This window comes from Pteropus vampyrus, unplaced genomic scaffold, assembly GCF_000151845.1.
Source record: "Pteropus vampyrus isolate Shadow unplaced genomic scaffold, Pvam_2.0 Scaffold85, whole genome shotgun sequence".
Classification (NCBI taxonomy): domain Eukaryota; kingdom Metazoa; phylum Chordata; class Mammalia; order Chiroptera; family Pteropodidae; genus Pteropus; species Pteropus vampyrus.
The window spans coordinates 2405175-2427421 of record NW_011888866.1 but is presented as its reverse complement, the minus strand read 5'-3'; the positions used below and the strand labels follow the sequence as shown (position 1 = coordinate 2427421).

Genomic DNA, 22247 nt, shown 5'->3' with positions numbered 1-22247 from the left:
TCCTTAATCCATTTTGAGTTAATTTTGGTGTGTGGTGATAGACAACAGTCTAGTTTCATTCTTTTGCAGGTGGCTTTCCAGTTTTCCCAGCACCATTTATTGAAGAGGCTTTCCTTTCTCCGTTGTATGTTTTTGGCTCTTTTGTTGAAAATTATTTGCCCATATAAACATGGCTTATTTCTAGACTCTTGATTCTGTTCCATTGGTTTTTCTGCCAATACCATGCCATTTTGATTATTGTCGCTTTGTTGTGTAATTTGAAGTCAGGCAGGGTGAAGCCTCCAGCCTTGTTCGTTTTTCTCAGGATGGCTTTGGTGATTCGGGGTCTTTTGTGCTTCTACACAAATGTGATCTTTTGTTCTATTTCTTTAAAAAATGTCGATGAGATTTTGATGGGGGGTGCATTAAATCTGTATAATGCTTTAGATAATAAGGTCATTTTAACTATGTTGATTCTTCAATCAAGGACCACGGAATATCTTTCCATCTCTTTGTATCTTTTTCGATTTCTTTTAATAGGGTCTTATAGTTTTCATTTTATAGGTCCTTCACATGTTTCATTAGATTTATTCCTAGGTATTTTTGTTGCAATTGCAAAAGGAATTATTTTTTCCACTTCTTTTTCTGACAACTCATTATTAGAGTATAGGAACAGTGTGGTAAGTTGAAACAAGAAAAACAAAATAAGGAAAATGCAAAAATAAACATTAGCTATAAAGATGGGCTGGAACTTCAGATAAAGAGATTTTAAAAATCGTAAGAGGATGAAATGAAAACTTGAAGCCAAAACAATTGACAATCCAGACAAAACAGATAACTAGAAAATCTGGATAATCTATAATCTTGAAAAAAAATTGCCTTATCAGTTTAAAATATACCAATCAAAAACAAAAACTGGGCCCACATTATTTCAGATAATATAGATAGCTCAATAAAACTATTAAAAAATCAATATGGACTAGTCAATGCCCAAGAATGACCAACACTAATTGAAGATACATGGAGGACTCACTCATCTATCCCAATTTCTTATAAAACTATAGTAATGAAAAAACTGTAGTATTGATGTCAGGCAGTATGAGAGTTCTAAGGATTGATAAACTTATCTTTATTAAGATTAAAATATTAGGCAAAATACATTACCAAATTAAGAGTGAAGCTCTAGATTGGAATAAGAAATTTGCATGCTTGAAACGTATACTACAAAGAACAAATTAATATCCAGAAAATATTAAAAAAAGGAAAAATAATCTTCTAAGGAAAAAATCACCCAGGATAGCTATAGGCATCTTAGAAAAGAGGAAATTCAACTGACTTTTAAAGATTTGGGAAAATATTCAGCCTCATAAGTAATTCAGAACACAAAATCAATAATGATATAGCTTTTTGTGTTTAACAGGTGGGCACAAATTTAAATGTATGAAAACACTGACGTACTTTACAGAAAAAAAAGACATTTCAGAATATGAATCTGTTGAATTTAAAAATGTAAAGAGAAACAGAATATACTCTTTATAGATAAAAGGAGATGTAGGAACATAATAAAATATGCATGAAAACTACAAGAAAGTGACTACCATTAGAGAGAGAAAGAAGATTGCTGTGGGACTTAAGCTAAATCTGTAATCTTTCTTTCTAAACAAAGAGTAAAAGAGGTAGCACTCATAAAGCAAATATAAAATGTTAACATGTTTTTATCCTTGGTGATAGGTATACAAATTATGAGGTATATACTTTTCTGTATATTTCAAATATTTCCACAATTAACATTTCTTTTAAAAAGACAGTTGCAGTAGTTGTATGTGAGGTGATAAAAGCTTGTAGTCACTTTAGGTTGGATATATAACGTGTGACGAACAGGTTTTATGACTTGTACGCTACAGGAATAAATGGTTTAGTTATTAAGGGGAAAGCAGGTAGGTCACGGGCTGAGGAAACATCTCATCCTTGATTACTAGAGCCCACTCCACCTGTTTGCATGTTCCTCAGAAGTATTTTACTGAGAAAACAAAACAACCCTGGATCTGAATCTCTGTCGAGGAAGAACTTAGAGTGGACTTGGAAATTTTCCCCCTCAAACACAAGATAATTCTACTGTCAATAAGCAAAGCTTTGACACAGTAGGAGGTCTTAAGTGAGTTTTTTCTCTTGGCACCTGTTCAAACATATATTCTTCCTTCAGAATTAGTCTTCCGTGTGCTTTTGTTAGAATAATTTCACTGTAAATTCTGTTTTCAAGCTAATAATGAAGCAGGCATTTTTGCTTTTGTTCTTCACCAGCTAGATCTTGCCTCCTATTCCTCACCTCTACCCGCTCCACTAGTTTGTTTGCTTCCATCCTGTGCTCTGGCACAGCAGTTCTCAACCTTTTGGGCACCAGAGATTAGTGCTCCTATGAGAATCTAATGCCTGATGATCTGAGGTGGAGCTGAAGGGGCGATGCTAGCGCTGGGGAGCAGCTGCAAATACAGACGTTTTGCTCACTGGCTTGACGCTCACCTCCTGCTGTGAGTCCTGGTTCCTAACAGGCCATGGACCGGTACTGGTCTTCAGCCTAGGATTTGGGGACCCTCTCCTCTAGAGCCTCCATTAATCTTGGGAGGTGACGACCATTCAGTGGTCCTTCTAGCAGTAGCCTCCTGAGGTTGGTACCTACTTCAGACTCCAGAACTTTCAAACCAGGAACCTCTGAATTTATCCAGCCCTGAGCTATCTCTGAACCTCTAGGCGGATTCCCGTCCTTAAACTATAGGGCACTGGGACAGGTTCAGGAGCACAGAACTGCTGTGGGACTGACATAGGTTCCCAGACCGTTTCCCGTGCTTCTCCCATGCCACCTTCACCTTCCATTTTTTCCCACCCTAAGAGTTTCCCAACTCAAACAATGCTTCCTTCTACCTATGTCATTACCTCAGTTAACCAAGACTTAACCAATTCTCTCAATGAGACAGACGTTTTCATCTTTGGGTCTGGATTCAAATCCAAGTATGTCTGATTCTCTTGTTAGAGCTTTCAACCCACTGTACCAGTGGTTCTCCAGCTTTAGGATACATCAGAATCATCTAGAAGGCTTGTTAAAGGACACACTGCTGGGCCTCCCCTCCAGAGCCTCTTAAGTAGGTTTGGGGTGAAGCCTGAAAATTGGCACTTTAAACACATTCCTGGGTGGTGCTGATGCTGCTGGTCCTGGGACCACACTTTGAGAATCTTACGTGATAGTAAATTTGAGATGTTATGGTTAGTCATTTGGAGATTCAACATAAAGGTTAGACCCAGGAAACCTGAGTGTTGCAGTGTCCTTTGAGCGACACTGTCCCTGTCGCACCTCTTTACCTTCCCTCCCCTTCATTCCTCCACCCTATGCTGAGCAGACATTGCACTGCTTGTGTGTTTGCATTGATGCCCTCATTCAGGAATGAGGGACATCCATTGCTTCAGTTTGGATGAACAACAACACTCTTAAGTAGAGATCCTACCTCCTTTTCAGGTGATAAAACCAGTGGAACTTCAGATAAAGAGATTTTAAAAATCGTAAGAGGATGAAATGAAAACTTGAAGCCAAAACAATTGACAATCCAGACAAAACAGATAACTAGAAAATCTGGATAATCTATAATCTTGAAAAAAAATTGCCTTATCAGTTTAAAATATACCAATCAAAAACAAAAACTGGGCCCAGATTATTTCAGATAATATAGATAGCTCAATAAAACTATTAAAAAATCAATATGGACTAGTCAATGCCCAAGAATGACCAACACTAATTGAAGATACATGGAGGACTCACTCATCTATCCCAATTTCTTATAAAACTATAGTAATGAAAAAACTGTAGTATTGATGTCAGGCAGTATGAGAGTTCTAAGGATTGATAAACTTATCTTTATTAAGATTAAAATATTAGGCAAAATACATTACCAAATTAAGAGTGAAGCTCTAGATTGGAATAAGAAATTTGCATGCTTGAAACGTATACTACAAAGAACAAATTAATATCCAGAAAATATTAAAAAAAGGAAAAATAATCTTCTAAGGAAAAAATCACCCAGGATAGCTATAGGCATCTTAGAAAAGAGGAAATTCAACTGACTTTTAAAGATTTGGGAAAATATTCAGCCTCATAAGTAATTCAGAACACAAAATCAATAATGATATAGCTTTTTGTGTTTAACAGGTGGGCACAAATTTAAATGTATGAAAACACTGACGTACTTTACAGAAAAAAAAGACATTTCAGAATATGAATCTGTTGAATTTAAAAATGTAAAGAGAAACAGAATATACTCTTTATAGATAAAAGGAGATGTAGGAACATAATAAAATATGCATGAAAACTACAAGAAAGTGACTACCATTAGAGAGAGAAAGAAGATTGCTGTGGGACTTAAGCTAAATCTGTAATCTTTCTTTCTAAACAAAGAGTAAAAGAGGTAGCACTCATAAAGCAAATATAAAATGTTAACATGTTTTTATCCTTGGTGATAGGTATACAAATTATGAGGTATATACTTTTCTGTATATTTCAAATATTTCCACAATTAACATTTCTTTTAAAAAGACAGTTGCAGTAGTTGTATGTGAGGTGATAAAAGCTTGTAGTCACTTTAGGTTGGATATATAACGTGTGACGAACAGGTTTTATGACTTGTACGCTACAGGAATAAATGGTTTAGTTATTAAGGGGAAAGCAGGTAGGTCACGGGCTGAGGAAACATCTCATCCTTGATTACTAGAGCCCACTCCACCTGTTTGCATGTTCCTCAGAAGTATTTTACTGAGAAAACAAAACAACCCTGGATCTGAATCTCTGTCGAGGAAGAACTTAGAGTGGACTTGGAAATTTTCCCCCTCAAACACAAGATAATTCTACTGTCAATAAGCAAAGCTTTGACACAGTAGGAGGTCTTAAGTGAGTTTTTTCTCTTGGCACCTGTTCAAACATATATTCTTCCTTCAGAATTAGTCTTCCGTGTGCTTTTGTTAGAATAATTTCACTGTAAATTCTGTTTTCAAGCTAATAATGAAGCAGGCATTTTTGCTTTTGTTCTTCACCAGCTAGATCTTGCCTCCTATTCCTCACCTCTACCCGCTCCACTAGTTTAATTGTTTGCTTCCATCCTGTGCTCTGGCACAGCAGTTCTCAACCTTTTGGGCACCAGAGATTAGTGCTCCTATGAGAATCTAATGCCTGATGATCTGAGGTGGAGCTGAAGGGGCGATGCTAGCGCTGGGGAGCAGCTGCAAATACAGACGTTTTGCTCACTGGCTTGACGCTCACCTCCTGCTGTGAGTCCTGGTTCCTAACAGGCCATGGACCGGTACTGGTCTTCAGCCTAGGATTTGGGGACCCTCTCCTCTAGAGCCTCCATTAATCTTGGGAGGTGATGACCATTCAGTGGTCCTTCTAGCAGTAGCCTCCTGAGGTTGGTACCTACTTCAGACTCCAGAACTTTCAAACCAGGAACCTCTGAATTTATCCAGCCCTGAGCTATCTCTGAACCTCTAGGCGGATTCCCGTCCTTAAACTATAGGGCACTGGGACGGGTTCAGGAGCACAGAACTGCTGTGGGACTGACATAGGTCCCCAGACCGTTTCCCGTGCTTCTCCCATGCCACCTTCACCTTCCATTTTTTCCCACCCTAAGAGTTTCCCAACTCAAACAATGCTTCCTTCTACCTATGTCATTACCTCAGTTAACCAAGACTTAACCAATTCTCTCAATGAGACAGACGTTTTCATCTTTGGGTCTGGATTCAAATCCAAGTATGTCTGATTCTCTTGTTAGAGCTTTCAACCCACTGTACCAGTGGTTCTCCAGCTTTAGGATACATCAGAATCATCTAGAAGGCTTGTTAAAGGACACACTGCTGGGCCTCCCCTCCAGAGCCTCTTAAGTAGGTTTGGGGTGAAGCCTGAAAATTGGCACTTTAAACACATTCCTGGGTGGTGCTGATGCTGCTGGTCCTGGGACCACACTTTGAGAATCTTACGTGATAGTAAATTTGAGATGTTATGGTTAGTCATTTGGCGATTCAACATAAAGCTTAGACCCAGGAAACCTGAGTGTTGCAGTGTCCTTTGAGTGACACTGTCCCTGTCGCACCTCTTTACCTTCCCTCCCCTTCATTCCTCCACCCTATGCTGAGCAGACATTGCACTGCTTGTGTGTTTGCATTGATGCCCTCATTCAGGAATGAGGGACATCCATTGCTTCAGTTTGGATGAACAACAACACTCTTAAGTAGAGATCCTACCTCCTTTTCAGGTGATAAAACCAGCTTGAGAGGCAATGAATTACCTGTGGTCCTACAACTATGTCATGGCAGTTCTGGGACAGATGAGAAGCAATTAACATTTCCCAAAATCATAGCTAGCTCCCATGTTCTTGTATACTTATTGCCAGACCAGAGAACATCTTTAGAACACCTCTTTTGGAATTACTTGTAGAAGCAGCTTAAATTTTATATAAGAAAATGAGATTTTAGTGAACATCTAGATCTGAATCAAGACCTGGTTCCTCTAAATGTGTTTATTAAACTCCAATTCAATGGTTTCTGGGCATTTCTTAAAAACTGCCACCATCATGATCATTATTATCATTATCAGGTTGGGTGTTTCTGTTATTTTATTCCTCTTCGTCTGAAGGTTCTGAAATACTGTTATGTCTTTTGACTAGGAGGGACTGAGGTGTTGAGTAGCTAAGTGCACGGTCTCTGGAGCCCACAGATGAGGCTTAAGTTCTTGGCTATCACTGTGGGCAACTTACCTAGGATTTTTTTTCCCCCAAGGGCTTTTGTTAGAATTTAATTAATCTATTTATGCATGTAAAGCACTTGAAACAGTATTTGACTTTCAATAAATGGTGGCTTTCAATAAATGGCAGCTGTTAACAGTGGAAACCCTTTATCAACATGGTTTAGACTGTTGGTTGGATAATCCAAAAAATAATTTAAAGTTCAGAATCCATGATATCTACCTCTCTGAAACCCTGTATTTTAACTTTCAGCTTATGCGTTCATTTGCCAATATTTTGTTTCAGGACCAAGTTTTCTTCTTTGTGAGGGTTCTCCTGGTTGAAGTTCTACATTGTCTTTCTTGTATGAACCCCATCATCTAGGAGAGAATTTAAAGACAATTGTGAAGCAATCTGAAGATTTTTATAATTTCTTTCTTTTCAGTTGTCTCACCTACATCTAATTTAATAACTTTTATAAGTATTTACTTTTAGGAAGCATTCACTAGCTCCCTTTTTGTACTATGTTAGCAGTTTATAGACTTTGTTGGTTTATTACATAATCATATGATATACAGCCAGCAGCAAGATTGGAGAACGAATACAGCTAACTTGGCCAGAGCAGAAGAGGGATGAGAGAGGAGTCTGTGGACTACAAGCTTTCAACATCTCAGGCATCTTAGAGAGTAAGAAGAGCTCTGACTTATCTAACATCTTAGGGAAGTGGAGGACCTATTATTATTACACTCAAAAAAGGTATTACTTAAAAAGCTGGCAGTAGGTTTTTAAGGAAGAGTGAAGTCTAATTGCAGGCCTTGTTGAGAATTGCCCTTTTAAGGTGGGAATACCTAAGGGGACAGTGGGAGGGACTTGGCTGGTCCAGAGCTTGCTTAATTAGAAGAAAAATTTCTCATCAGGTTTGACAGTCTGACCTGTTTCCTCAGAGAAGGCTGACAGATTTCACTTGCGTGCGTGTCCCAGATGGTTAGGAACCTACCAAACTCAGGTTTGATAATCAAAACAACGACTGAGCTGGAACTGCTGCAGTGCTGCCTGGCAGGTGGTGATGACAGGCTGCCTGCTCCTTCCAGCTTTGTGCTGACATCATGCACTTTGCTGATTTACTGGGGAAAAATACATGCCACACATGTGCACACACATTTACTTCATATTTTAACATACCTTACAATAAGCTCCCCCAAACCAACTCTTGCAGTACCAGGGGTAACACCTCTTAGTGTAAGCTTCTGGATGTCGTTTTCAGTACCTACTAAAGAATGAGAGATTCAGTACTTAGTAAAGAATGAGAGGGTTAGTTTGCAGAGTTTAAATCAAGGGCAGTTTGTTGCTGCTCAGAACTTTCTTGCCATAAATGCCCAGGATATTCTTCCTCGGCCTGGCCTCCGGGCACCATCTGGTGTTCTAGTAACAGTCAATTGTTCTGAGGGGGTTTGGCACGGGGCTCTTTTTTGGGTGCTTTTGGTAACTTTCACCAGGTCTCTCTTTTTTGAATGCATAGGAGTAACTGTCCAGAGGCCCACAGCAGTGGTCCACTCAGTATGCTGCATCATTATCATTTTAAGTGTGCTCCTGGGGGAAGCCTACAACAGCTGTGCTAGGTGGATCTGCTCATGGTCTGGGAAGTCAGAAACTCCCTTCTAGTAACAAGTCCTGTGATCTCAGCTAAGTCACCTTACCTCTCTTTGACTCAGCTTCCTCATTTGCGACATGGGTGCCTTCCAGTTCTCTGAATCATTCATTTTTGTCCACAGAGTTGCTTATGATAGTTATAACGTCTGCAGTGCTGCTGCTTGGCTATTTCTTAGATCCTTCCTGCTGACAGACTTGGGCTTTCTTGGTAGGGCCAGAGTGTTCTGCTGGTCCTAAGACCTAGATCCATGAATTCCAGGAAAGGTACTTAAAACTTTTGTCTAGAGGTAGTTCACAAATTGACCAGGCAACATTATTCAAGTCTTAATGTAGCTAGAATCTAGACCTGCCCTGCCCTGCCCCCTCCCTCCTACTTTATGCTAGAATATTTTAAGGCAAATCTCAGACAGCATGTCATTTCATCTATACTTAAGTATATTTCTATGAAAAAAAAATTTTTTTACAACAGACAACTGCAAATCCATTGTAACACCCAACAAAATTAGCAACAATTCTTTAATATTCATCTTCAGTGTGTATCTAATACCCAGTTTGTGTTAAGTTTTCTCCCACTGTCTCAATGTCATACAAAATACTTGGTTCAGGATCCAAACAAGGCCTACATATTCTATTTGGTTGATATGAGTTTTTAAACAATTATATTGGGATATAGTTTATATAACATACAATTCACCCATTCAAAGTGTACAATTTAGTGTTTTTGGTGTATTCACAAGATTGTGCAACCTTCACCACAATCTAATTTTAGAACATTTTTGTCCTTCCTAAAATCTCAATCCATTAGCAGTCACTCCCCAGTTTCCCATTCCCAGCCTTTGCCGCCACTAATCTTTACTGTCTCTACAGACTTGCCTATTCTGGACCTTTCATATAAATAGAGTCATACAATTTGTGGTCTTGCCTCTTTCACTTAACACAAATTTTCCATGTTGGAGCATGTATTATACTTAATTCTTTTTTTTTCCAAATAATGTTGCATTTTATGAATAAACCCATTTTAAGATTATTCAGTTAATAGACTTTGAGTTGTTTCCACTTTTTGGCTATTATAATAATACCGTGATCATTCATATACAAATGTTTATGTGGTCGTATATTTTCATTTTTCCTAGGTAGATATATGGAAGTATAATTGCTGTTTAATATTTTGGGGGACTACCAAATTGTTTCCAACAGCAGCTGCACCATTTTACATTCCTACCAGAAATGTGGTTTTTTCTTTGCATTTCCCTGATGGCTACTAATGTTGACCATGTTTTCATGTACTTTTTGCTATTTGCGTATCTTTTTTGGAGAAATATCCAAGTTCTTTGTCTATTTTTATATTGGATTGTCTTTTTATTATTTAGTAGTAAACATTTTTATATATTCTGGATACAAGTCCTTTATCAGTTATATAATTTGCAAATTATTTTCTCCCGTGGGTAGCCTTTGCACTTCCCGATGGCATTATTTGCATTTTGAAATGTTTAATTTTGTAATCCAGTTTATTTTTTTTTCTTTTGATTCATATGCTTTTCGTGTTTTATCTAAAATGTCTTTGCCTAACCCAAGATCATATAGATTTACTCCTATATGTTATTCTAAGAGTTTTATAGTTTCAGCTCTTATATTTAGGTCTGTAATCCATTTTGAGTTAATTTTTGTGTATGGTGTGAGGAAGGGGGTTCCAATTTCATTATTACACATGTGGATATCCAGTTGTCTCAGCACCATTTGTTAACAAAGACTGTTTTCTCCCCCCACTGAAGTGTTTTGGAATCCTTGTTGAAAATCTGTTATGGTAACAGAGGGATACTACACTGAGTGTGGTGAGCACATCATAAGATATATAAATATCAAATCACAATATTGTACACCTGAAACTAACATAATATTTTATGTTAACTATAATTTTTTTAAAAATCAATTGACTATAAAGGAAATGGTTAATTTTTGGACTCAATTCTATTCCATTGACCTATATGTCTATTCTTATGTCAGTGCTTCACTGTTACTATAGTTTTGTAGTAGATCTGTTTCTTAAAACTCAATCCGTTACTTTCACTTTACTACCAAGCCATTTATTTGTGAGGAACTTGGGTCATTTTTATAGAATTTCCTATGTTGAGATTTGTCTGATCGTATGCTGGTGGTATTACTTACCATGTTCTTCTATCTCTTTTTTTGTAAACTAATATTTAGATCTTAGAGTTTCAATTATATATTTACTTATGCTTTATTTATTGTAAAGGATACTTCCCAGGTGGTGCTGTGTACTTCCTGTTGCATCAGTCAGGAGGCATATGTTGTCTGGTTATTCCACTTTTATTGATATTGAAATTGATCAGTGGGGTTTGGATCAAACTGACTCAGATATCGTAAAGTTACTCATTAACATGTCACTTACTGGTTTTAGCAGCTACTCATGCTTGTTTTAATCTATTGCTTAGTAAGAGTTGTAAAATAATGCTTTTTAACTTCTATTATTTCTTCTGCATTTATCAGCTTCGTTTCTTTTTTTTTTATCGGTTTGCATATGAGTCAGTGCCCTAGCAACTTCTTAAAGGGATCGATGACTATTTTAAAGGATCTTTATGGATTTTTATATGTCTGTGTTTTTATCCATTGCAGTGATCATTCTTTCTGATTCTCAAATTGCCCCATCAGGGGTGGGGACATGGGTAAAGAGTAGATAAGTCATGAATGGTCGTGAATTATAATTGTTAAGCTGGATTATGGGTCCATTATACTGTTCTCTTTTCTTTTGTATAAGGTTTTAAAAATTGTACTCTTTTGGCCAATGGTTATTCCTTGGTGTTGGCTCCAGTCATTTTGTTAGCTTCCTTGATCTCAGGCATAAGAAGCCCAGGAAAATTTTATGCATTTCCTGCCCTAGAGCTAAGAGCAGTCATTTCTCCAAGGATCTCTGATTTCTTTTAGTGGGGATTGTATTTAAAGACCCCCTGGCCAAGATGCTGAGGGCGCTTATTGCCACAAGGTTGTCTTGTCCTTAACCTCCTAAGAGCACACAACTAGAAAATATATTTTTCAAAAAAAGAAAAATGAATCAGATATGCAGGTCAGTACTTTGAAATCAAATGAAAGATTGCAGGGTTTTAACTTTTTTTGCTTTATATTTTTATTTCTTTTATCCCCTAAAACCTTGGTTACTAACAACTAACAATTACTCTATCTTAATTATGTATAACAGCTTATATATATCTTAATTTTATAGTGTGTGTGTATATATATAGGAGAAGGGAGAGTGTTAATTTTAAAGTAATGGTATCAATATTTAACAAGTCTACTGTAGTCTATTTTATCTTTAAGATGTATCTCACTAGGGATGTATACTGAAAAGACTTTTAATGTTACCTGAAGTCATTTTTCCCTCTGTAGTTATGCTGTCAACTTAACGTATTGTTAAGTTTGTTTTAGTTTGTTTAGGTTTAGTTTTCATCCTTGTTCCTCTCTCTCTCTGTTTTTCCCTTCTTCTCATATAGAATCATTTTTATTAGTACTAGGCATATCTTTCTATTGTTTTAAAAATACATATTAACAATATAAAATGAAAAGTATTTCCTCCCTTTCATACAAAGGATAACATTCTGTACATTCTTGTGCCTTTTGCAGTCACTTTACAATTTTTCCTGGAAGTTCTTTCTTATTTGACTATGTTAGTTTGGCCCTTTTTATCAGACTAGTTTTATATTTGTGTCCTATTTAAGTGCATTGTGAGATGTGGCAGTTTGTTACTAGTTATATTAGAAAATACTGGGAGAGTAAGTGACTTAACTGTTTTACAAAAAAAATCTTGTCTTTTCATCATAGAGCATAATGCATGCCTTAACTTTTTTCCTTTCTCTCTCTCAGTTTAAAGGAATTCTTGCCCAAAGAATATATCAAGCAGAGAGGAGCTGAAAAGAGAATATTTCAGGTATTGGGAATGTAAATTTATTATTCTGCTCACTCCCTCTCCTCATTTATTAATGTGAGATGGGCCTCTGCACATGATCGTTTTGTAACCCGTACATGTACTCTGCTTATATAATAAATGATTAGTGGCTCAAGAGTAAAGAAGCTGACAGTTCTACTTTGGGCAGATTTATTATCTTAATCCATACCTTCTTGCCAAAGGTTACTTAGCTCTTCTGAAAAAAAAAAATGTGCGCACATTTAATTTCGAGGGCATTATCTTTGTAGCATTAAAACAAGGTGATTTGCCATTGAAATGAACTGAAGAAGAAGCTACAAGTTGCTGCTTTGTTCTTAGATTTGCTTTTTGAAGCTAAGATTTGGGAACTAGTACCTTTTAAAAATCCAGGTTTATTATAAGCGTTAGAGAGTTGTCTATTCTAGTCAACCAGTAAGAAAAGCTCTATCATCAACTTTGCCATGAAACAATCACTCAGGTAAATCTAAAACTTCGAAGTCTTCCTTAGCGTTGAAATGTAAGTTGAAATATAAGTTTCATGTGTATAAAACATATATTTTTTTATCCAGTATTGTTTCCAAGTGCTGTGATGTACAGGCATTTGTAAAAAAAATTGCTCTTTGGAAAACTACATATTTTAGATGGATGTTAGAATGCTGCCTCTCCTAGATAAGACCATTTTTCTAGCACTCATTTAAAGTGTTGGTTCTGAACCTTTTGGGACATGGAGTCTTTTGAAAATTGCATTACAATTATAGACCCTGTTCCTGCACACTGCAAATGCATGATTTGTTGCATATAGTTGTGAAATCTGGAGGAATATGGGCTGAAATTCTAGTTAAGAAGCCCTGCATTACAACCTTCTGTGTGCTCTTACACTTAGCAGGAACAAGTGTCATGGAGGGGTCCCCTACACAAATATCAGTTGTAGCCACTATATGTGTACCACATATAGTAACTACCTCTCACCAAGTCCACCTCCTGGCAGAGCTGCAATAACTGGTCCTTGCTCCTATCAACTTTACAGGAGCATAAGAACTGTGGAGAGATGAATGAAATAGAAGCCAAGGTCAAGTACGTCAAACTTGCTCGGTCCCTCCGGACATACGGTGTGTCCTTTTTCCTGGTGAAGGTGAGTTGGGCACAGTGGAGGGTGTTTGCTTCTGCCACCTCTTTTGCTTTTATTAAAGTGTTTGCTCTTAAGGTTGATTTGTTGTTCCGAGATGCCTAGAATTTGCAAATATAACATCTGGACAATGGTGACCCACGTTTAGCTGTGGGCCAGACATGAAGTATAAGCTCTGAAGCTGGTGAGTGAGCCTGGCTGCCCTCCACAGGCAGCTGTGTCTTGACTTGGCTCACTGCCACTACTATAAAGTTCCTGAAGGGGCGTGTTCTCTTTTACTCAGTATGACTTTCTCCTGAGAATGTTTCACTTGAGACTCTCAAGGGTGCCTTGAACTAAGTGAAGATTGTTGACTACTGCAGACCAAATCAAATTCTTGTGATAAATATGGAACTTATTGTGTATACTTGAAGATGGGCTTTGGGATTTCCATGGCATTTAGATCTGTTTTCATCAAAATTGTTTGTCTTCCTACTAAAAGGAAAGAGGTAGGACTTTTAAACTCAACCTGTGAATTTCAGAGAGAGGCCCTTGATAGATGTGTTCTTACTGACTGATAAACCCTTCCATTAGCTTCATTTCTCCTTTGCAAACCCTGAGCTCACATATTCTATTTTAATCCATCTTTTTCTTCAAATAGCTCTCAATTTTATGCCAGAATATCTCAGACCCAGGCAAATGAAAAAACATAGGTGAATTACTTTGTTTTTAAGAAAGATAACTTAGAAGTTGAGTCTCTTATATTTAGTGGGAGCTTTAACCTATCGATGAATTTTTGAATGGTGCTGATGCCTTCTAGGTAATAATGACTCTACTTCCCAATATTAATAATATTATAATTGTAGGCCAGGCATTTCTCATTATATCTACCAGCAACACAGTGGTAGAACTATTACTATTAACTTCTTTTTAAAAATGACAAAACAGAAACCCAGGAAGGTGAAATGATTCAGCCGGAGCCAAAAGGACTTGAAGTCAGATCTCTCCGACTCCAAAGCCTGTGTTCCCAACCACTGGGCTACGCTACCATAGCGAGGGTGACCTTGTTTGACCTGCATTCACCTTCCTAGCTCCCCACCCCAACGAGATCTGCTTGTTTTAGAAGAATAAGCTGCTTTTTATTCATTATTTTGAAGGGCAACAGGTGGCAGATGAGTTCCAGCGCCTCATAAGGACAGAGATTAAACAAATTTGCAGCATGTCCACTGATATTGGCATCATTTTCCATCTGTTGAGTTTTTTGTAGTCCTTCATGTATGAAATTCATTTGTTGTGTTCACATCTTTTTCCATTAATATCATCAGATTTCACATGCAATTCGTTTCAGTGATGCGCATGTAGTTAAGTAAATTTAGAAAAATAAATAGCACACAACAAACTACATGTAATTAGGAAGCAAGAGAAATTGAATAGCAAACTGCAGGAAAAAAAATCGTTCTCAAAAGACAATTTAGCACCTGAGAAAAATTTGTCCATGGCCAATAGGATAATTTGAGGTAGAGCACAGATGTTCTGGTTATTACAGGGTCTTGAAGATTTGGTCAAATGAAGATTTTTCTGTTATAAAAGTATTTAAGAAATAATTGAAATTTCCTTCTTTCCTCCCTCCTTTCTCTCTTTTTTAAATTACATGTCTTTGAAGAGAAATCAGGGTGAAGGGGATAGGCGGCTCTGACAACATTCATGTACTTATTAGATATTCAAATTTTAGTTTTTATTTTCTCTCACAAAATAAAAATGAAAACACTGCTCACTTTAATTCTTTGCTCAATCGTCCTATTTAGTATACATTTTATCTTTAAATTGATTTTACTATAGCTTACTTGACCATAGTTGCCCTATTTTAAGACTAGTACAGCTGAGAATTTAGGAATAATTCAGTGTTATAAATTAATGATACTAGTAAATCAGGTAAATAGGTCTAATAAGATGACTTCATATAGAATGAACTATCTGAGAAAAAATAAAGAAAACCCCATTTACAATAGCATCAAAAAAATAAGTAAATAAAATTCTTAGGAATAAATTTCACCAAGGAAATGAAAGATCTGTATATGACAAACTATAAGATGTTGATGGAAGAAATTAAAGACACAAATAAATGGAAAGATATCCCATGTTCATGAATCAAGAGTTAATGTTGTTAAAATGTCCATATTACCCAAAGCCATATACAGATTCAACGTAATTCTTATCAAAATTCCAATGGCATTTTTCAAAGAAATTTTTTTTAAAAACCTTCAAATTTGTATGGAACCGCAGAAGACCTCAAATAAATAGCCAAAGCAATCTCGAGAAAGAACAAAGCTAAAAGCATCACACTTCATTTCAAACTGTATTACAAAGCTATAGTAATCGAAAACAGTATGGTACTAGTATATAAACAGATGCATAGACCAATGAAACAGGATGAAGAACCTGCAAATAAACCCACACAAATCAGCAACTAACATTTGACAAAGGGAGCCAAGAATATACAATGGAGAAAGACAGTCTCTTCAATAAATGGTGTTGGAAAAACTGGACATTCACGTACAAAAGAATGAAATTGGACCCTTACACCATTCATAAAAATGGATTAAGGATTTAAAGACCTGTAAGACTTGAACCCATATATGGAAGAAAACATTAAGGAAAATCTCTTTTACTTTGGTCTTGGCAATGGTATTTTGGATGTGACATCAAAAACATAGGCAACAAAAGCAAAAATCAAGTGGGACTACATCAAACTAAAAAGCTTCTGCGCAAGAAAGAAACCATTAATAAATTGAAAAGACAGCCTACAGAATGGGAGAAAATATTTGCAAGCCATCTATCTGATAAAGGAATAATATGCATAATATGTAGGAATTCATACAGCTCAATAGCAAACAAGCAATTTGATTAAAAAATGGGCAAGGGACCTGAATAGATGTTTTCCCTAAGAAGATATACGAATGGCCAACATAAAAAGATGCTCATTATCACTAATCATCAGGGAAATGGAAATCAAAACCGCAATAAGATTTCGCCTCACACTAGTTAGAATGGCTATCAAAAAGATAAAAGATGAAAAATGTGACGATGTGGAGAAAAGGGTGCCCTTGTGCCCATTATGCATTGTTGGTGGAAATGTAAGTTGGTACAATCACTTCTGGATATTTATCCAAAAGAAGTAAAGTCACTGTCTCAAAGACATATCCTCACCCTCATGTTCCTTACAGCATTATTCACACTAGCCAAGATACGGAAAGAACCTAAGTATCCATCAACAAACAAACAAAAATGTGTGTGTGTGCTTATTATGTATATCATACATAGTAATATTCAGTCATAGAAAAGGAAACCCTGCCATTTGCAAAACATTGATGAACCTGGAGGGCATTATGTCAAGTGAAATAAGTCAGACAAATACTTTATGATCCTACTTATATGTGGAATTTTTAAAAGCTGAAATCATAGAAACAGAGTAGATTGGTGGTTGCCAGGGGCTGGGGTGGGGAAAATGAGATGTTGGTCAGAGGGTACAAACTTTTAGTTATAAGAGGAATGAGTTCTGGGGATCTAATGTACAGCATGGTGACTATAGTTAACAATACTGCATTATATGCTTGAAAGTCGTTGAGAGAGTAGATCTTAAATGTTCTCAGTGTAATAACAAAAATGCTAATTATGTGAGATGAAGGATATAACTAACCTCATTGTGGTAATGATTTTGCAATATAGACGTATATCAAATCATTACATTGTACACCATAAACTTTCAAATATTATATTTCAATTATATTTCAGTAAAGCTGGGGGGAAAAAGACGGCTTCGCATAATCATTTTATATAAAGCCACTGAGGTATTTGATAAAATTCAGCACCCATTCTTTTAAAAACTTTTCTTTAAAATGCTAGAATATAAGTGTACTTCAACATGACAGTATTTCAAACCTAATGTCAATATCCTACTTAATAGAGAAATGCTAGAGAGAAACCTATAAAAATTGGCATCAGAACAAGTTACCGTTTAACATCCTCTTAACCTTCAACATTGCTTTGGAAGTTCTGGAAAATGCAGTAAGATATTTTTAAAAAAATATTTTAAGCATGCGTAGGAAATGAATGAACAAAATTATTTATTGCTATGATACTTACTAATAAGATACACAGTCATTTTTTTAAACTATTTGAAATATTTATAGATTCACAGGAAGTTGTAAAAATGCAGAGAATCAAAAAGTCAGATAATTACTGGATTGTGGATGAGAACATAAAGAAATTGGAGCCCTCCTACCCTGCTGGCTGAAATGTAAAATGGTGCAGACTCTTTAGAAAATGGTCTGTAAGTTTCTCAAGTGACTAAACATAGGAATACCATATGACCTAACAGTTTCACTCCTAGGTATATATACCAAAGAGAATTCAAGGCACATGTTCACAAAAAATGTTGTCCATGAATGTTTATAGCAGTGTTTAGCCCAAAGGTGGAAACAACCCAAGCGTTCATCAGCTGATGCATGAATGAACAATGTGTGGTATGTCCATACAGTGCAATATCATTTGGCCAAAAGAAATGACGTGTACTGACCCACACTACACAATGAGTAACTTTGTAAACATTATGCTAAGTGAAAGTAAGTCATCACAAAATACCATATACAGTATCATTCCACTAATATGAAATGTCCAGAATAGGCAAATGTATAGAGACAGAAAGTTGCTTGGGAATGAGGTGGAGTGGAAGGGGATAGGAGAGTGATAGCTAAAGGTACAGGATTTTTTTTTTTTTTTGAGGTGATGAAAATGTTCTTATGTTGACTGTTGTGATAGTTGCACAGAACTGTAAATATACCAAAATCCACTGAATCATATATTTTAACTGGGTGAATTGTATGGTATGTGAATTATATCTCAATAAAGATATTAAAAAATATACAGAGAAGTCTCCTATACCTTCCATCAAGTTTCCCCCAATGGTAACTATAGTATAATACCACAATCAGGAAATCTACATTTATGCAATCCACAGATCTTGCTCAGATTTCATGTTTTGCATGTACTCAATTGTGTGTGTGTGTTTTGTGAAATTTTATCACATCGATTCATGTAACCACTACCATAGCCAAATATGGAACTCTGTTCCATCACCAAAAGGATCCCTTGTGCTACCCTGGTATGGCCATGAACACTTGTCTTTTCCTGCTTCTCCCCACCTCCTACTCCCTTCCCATGGCCCTTAACCTTTGGCAACTACTGATCTGTTGTTCATCTCAACAATTTTATTTCAAGAATGCCCTATACATTTTGATAGTTGTTAGATTAGGGAGTGGGAGGATGGGTGAAGGGGGAAAAGGGATTCAGGGGTACAAATTGGTAGTTACAAAATAGTCATAGAGATGTAGACTATAACATGGGGAATATAGTCAGTAGTATTGTAATAACTATGGTATCAGATGGGTACTAGATTTATCAGGGTAATGACTTTGTAAGATATATAAATATGTAATTGCTGTGTTGTATGCTTGAAACTAATATTGTGTGTCAATTATAATTGAAAAAAGAAAAAAAAAGAATGCTTATAAATGGAATCATGCAATATGTAACCTTTTGGGATTCACATTTTCACTTAGTATAATTCCCTTGAGATCCATCCAAGTCATAATGTATATCAATTGTCCATCCCTTTTATTGCCGGATAGTATTCCATCATATTTTCTTCTATATTTATGTACATTTTGTCCTAACATTCAGTGTTATACATTATATAGTTATAATAGAAAGTGCTCGAGTGTTGAAGTCAGGAAGATTGACCGAGAATCCAGGATAGCAATATACACCTGTTTGAGAAATAGCAGAAACACGTATGACCTAGAGAGACATACCTAGCCTCCCTAAATCTGAGTTTCTTCATCTGGAAAATGGTAGCGATAATTCCTTACAGAGCCCTAATGAAGATTAAGTGAACTAATGTATGAAAACAAGTATAGTACCTGGAGGGTAAGAATATTTGATAAATTTTAGGTTAGCCCAGCCCCTTAACTCTTCCCATACCTTCCTAATCTCTGGCTCTTGAGTCCTTTCAACTTTTAATTGGCTCTTAGTGTCCATGACATAGAGCAGGGGTTGACAAACGTTTTTAGTAAAGGGACCAATAGTAAATATCTTAGGCTTTGCCATCCATACCACTCAGCTCTGCCCTTGTAGTGTGAAAGCAGCTGTAGGCATTATGTAAATGAAAGTGTGGTTATGTTGCTGTGAAGCTTGATTTATGGGCTCTGAAATTTAAATCTCATATAATTTTCACATCTCTCAAAATATTATTCCTTTTTCTTTTATTCAACCATTTAAAAATTCACTCTTAGCTCTCATGCCATTAAAAAATGGGCAAAAAGCTTGATTTAGCACTGGCTATAGTTTGCTGACCCAGATACAGAGAATGTCTGTAAGCCCTATAATGAATCCACAGGGAATAGCATTATGTGGCAGTATTCTCAGTGGCTAGGGACATATGCTTTGAAAAGAAAAATATGAGTTTAGATTCTGCCTTTGCCAGTTAGTTTAACATTGGATAACTTACTTTACCTTCCATCTCTAAGCCTGTTTGCTCACCTGTATAATTGTGACTTTTAATGAGGTTTAAATGAGATAATTTGGAAAAGAGGACTGTTGCATCTAAGAGCTCTATAAATGGTAGTTATAAATGTCCAGTTTTCCTTTTATTGACTGCTGCATCTTATAATCTGCTAATCAAAACCCATAAGCAGTGATAAGGCAGCTTCCATGACCTGCAGAGGATCTTGTTGCATTCCAAAAAATTCTGTATAAACTTTTTTACTTCTAAATTTCCCTTTGAACTTTCTCTGTAGCCACAATTAGAGCCTTGAGGTGAGGTACCTGGGGAGCTGACCTTATTCTCCCCTGAACTGTAAAAGCATCACAGAGGGCATTTAGAGCATCTCAGAATCATGAGTTAAGTCAAATGGATTGCCAACTGCTTTTAGAAAAAGATGGATAATAGATAGGAACTTTAACACAGTTTTGCTCTTAAACAGCCATCCCTTTCTGCCATGCCCCTGAAAGAAATAAGAGCTGCACTATCCGCTCTTTGAAGTTTCTCCAGCTAATCTGCATTTTTTAGGGGTAGGTGCTGAAATAATTTTGTCCCTTGATGGTGGTCTCTGCTGTCGAGTTAGAGTATTTTCTGAGTTCCTTATATACCCTCCAACTCTGCCCCCCAATTGTGACCTTTTAATGAAATGCCCACTGTAAGTCCTTTGCTTTTTCACCGTGGCTTCCTCTCCCAGGCCAGATTGATCTCCACTGGAGTCGGGGCAATCCCTCACCCCAAAGCTTCTCACTGGGGAGGTGCAGATGGGAAGGAAGGAAGGCAACAGCTGCAAACCATATTTTATCACTGATCTCCTTCCTGGTCCCAGCAGCTGGGCTGGTGCCAAACCTGTATGACTAAACTGGCTGCCTCGAGTCTCTCCATCTGTCTCTATGTGGCTCCTGAAGCCAAATTAGACTAACTGGCATCATCCACCTATATTGATTTCGCCCTTTGTGGAACCGGCCTCTCTTCACAAAGAATCTGACTCACTGTTCTTTGTAAGGACTAGGAGATTCTTACAGTGCCATGTTCCCCTCCTCAGATACCCACACAGGTTCCTGATGCTGTTGTCTCCTTCTCCGGAGAGGAAGCTGGAAGTGTGCTGGGACCTTAGCATCTGACAATTTATGAACGGCCGTGGGGGGAGTTGGGAGGAGATATTTTTTTCATTTTTTCTAATTGCTTCCACTAAAAGAAGTTCACTGTGGTAGACAGTCTGTTTCTGAAATCAGAGATGTTTTTGAGCTCAAATTTGTGTTCTAATCGTGGCCTTACAACTCACTACTCTCCGCTTTGGGAGTGTTGCTGGTCGCTTCAAAATAGAGATGATGATGATGATTACCAACATTTAGGGGATGCTTTGAAAATTAATAGAAAATATTTATTAGTATGCAGCACACTCCTGCCCTGTTTTAAGTGCCTGTTCCTTTGTATACATACCCACTTATACACATACTTTGTGCATGCTAACTTATACATGTATTCCTTGGAGAGTAGTGCCATAAGCATTGCTAGGTTTCAGCAAATATTATTTGAAATTTTTTCATTTTTTCTCTGACAACAATAGAAATAGATGTGTAGTAAATGAAATTTTGGGAACAAGGAAAAGGACAAGGAAATGTTACAAATCATTTGAGATGATCATTGTTACCATTTTATCATGTAATGAAATTTTATTTTTTAATTTTGTTTTAATATTTTAAATTTAAAAATTAATGTTTAAAATTTTATTTCATGTAGGATTATGCTGTACAAACTTTCATTTTTTAATATTATAATAATACTGTTATTGCCATGAATCTGATTGTTTTCCTATAATATGATTTTTAATAGTTTGAAGTAGTCTGCATTCGGATATACCATAACTTAGTTATCAAATTTCCTGTTATTTAGTATTTGGTTATTTCTAGTTTTTCTACAACAAACTCTAGTTGCACCTTCTTGTAGTATAATTTTCACATCCATTTGTAACTTTTTTGAATGTTTCTAAAAGCAAGGTGTGTCAAAAATAAACATTTCTAAAGCTTTCAATCATTATTGGACATTTAATTCCACAAAAGCTTTGTCGTTTTAATTTCTCATCAACAATGGTTCCCCTTAATACCTTCTTCAGTTCTGAGTATCAGTTTTAAAAAAAACTGCTATTTTCTATACATGAAAACCTACCTAACTGTTTATTATTATCTAATTACTTTATCATTTTAAATACATTTCTGTTAAGTT

At 36.5% G+C, this 22247-nt stretch overlaps 1 protein-coding gene across 1 annotated transcript in view; it reads left to right on the top strand.

Moving 5' to 3' along the window:
* Window positions 1-22247, top strand: part of TLN2 (talin 2) — a 340255-nt gene that overhangs the window by 164707 nt on the left and 153301 nt on the right. Inside the window, exons 9-10 of the mRNA XM_023532579.1 lie at window positions 12261-12324; window positions 13349-13525. Of these exons, the coding sequence (XP_023388347.1) occupies window positions 12261-12324; window positions 13349-13525 (241 nt within the window). The remainder of the gene's footprint in view (window positions 1-12260; window positions 12325-13348; window positions 13526-22247) is intronic.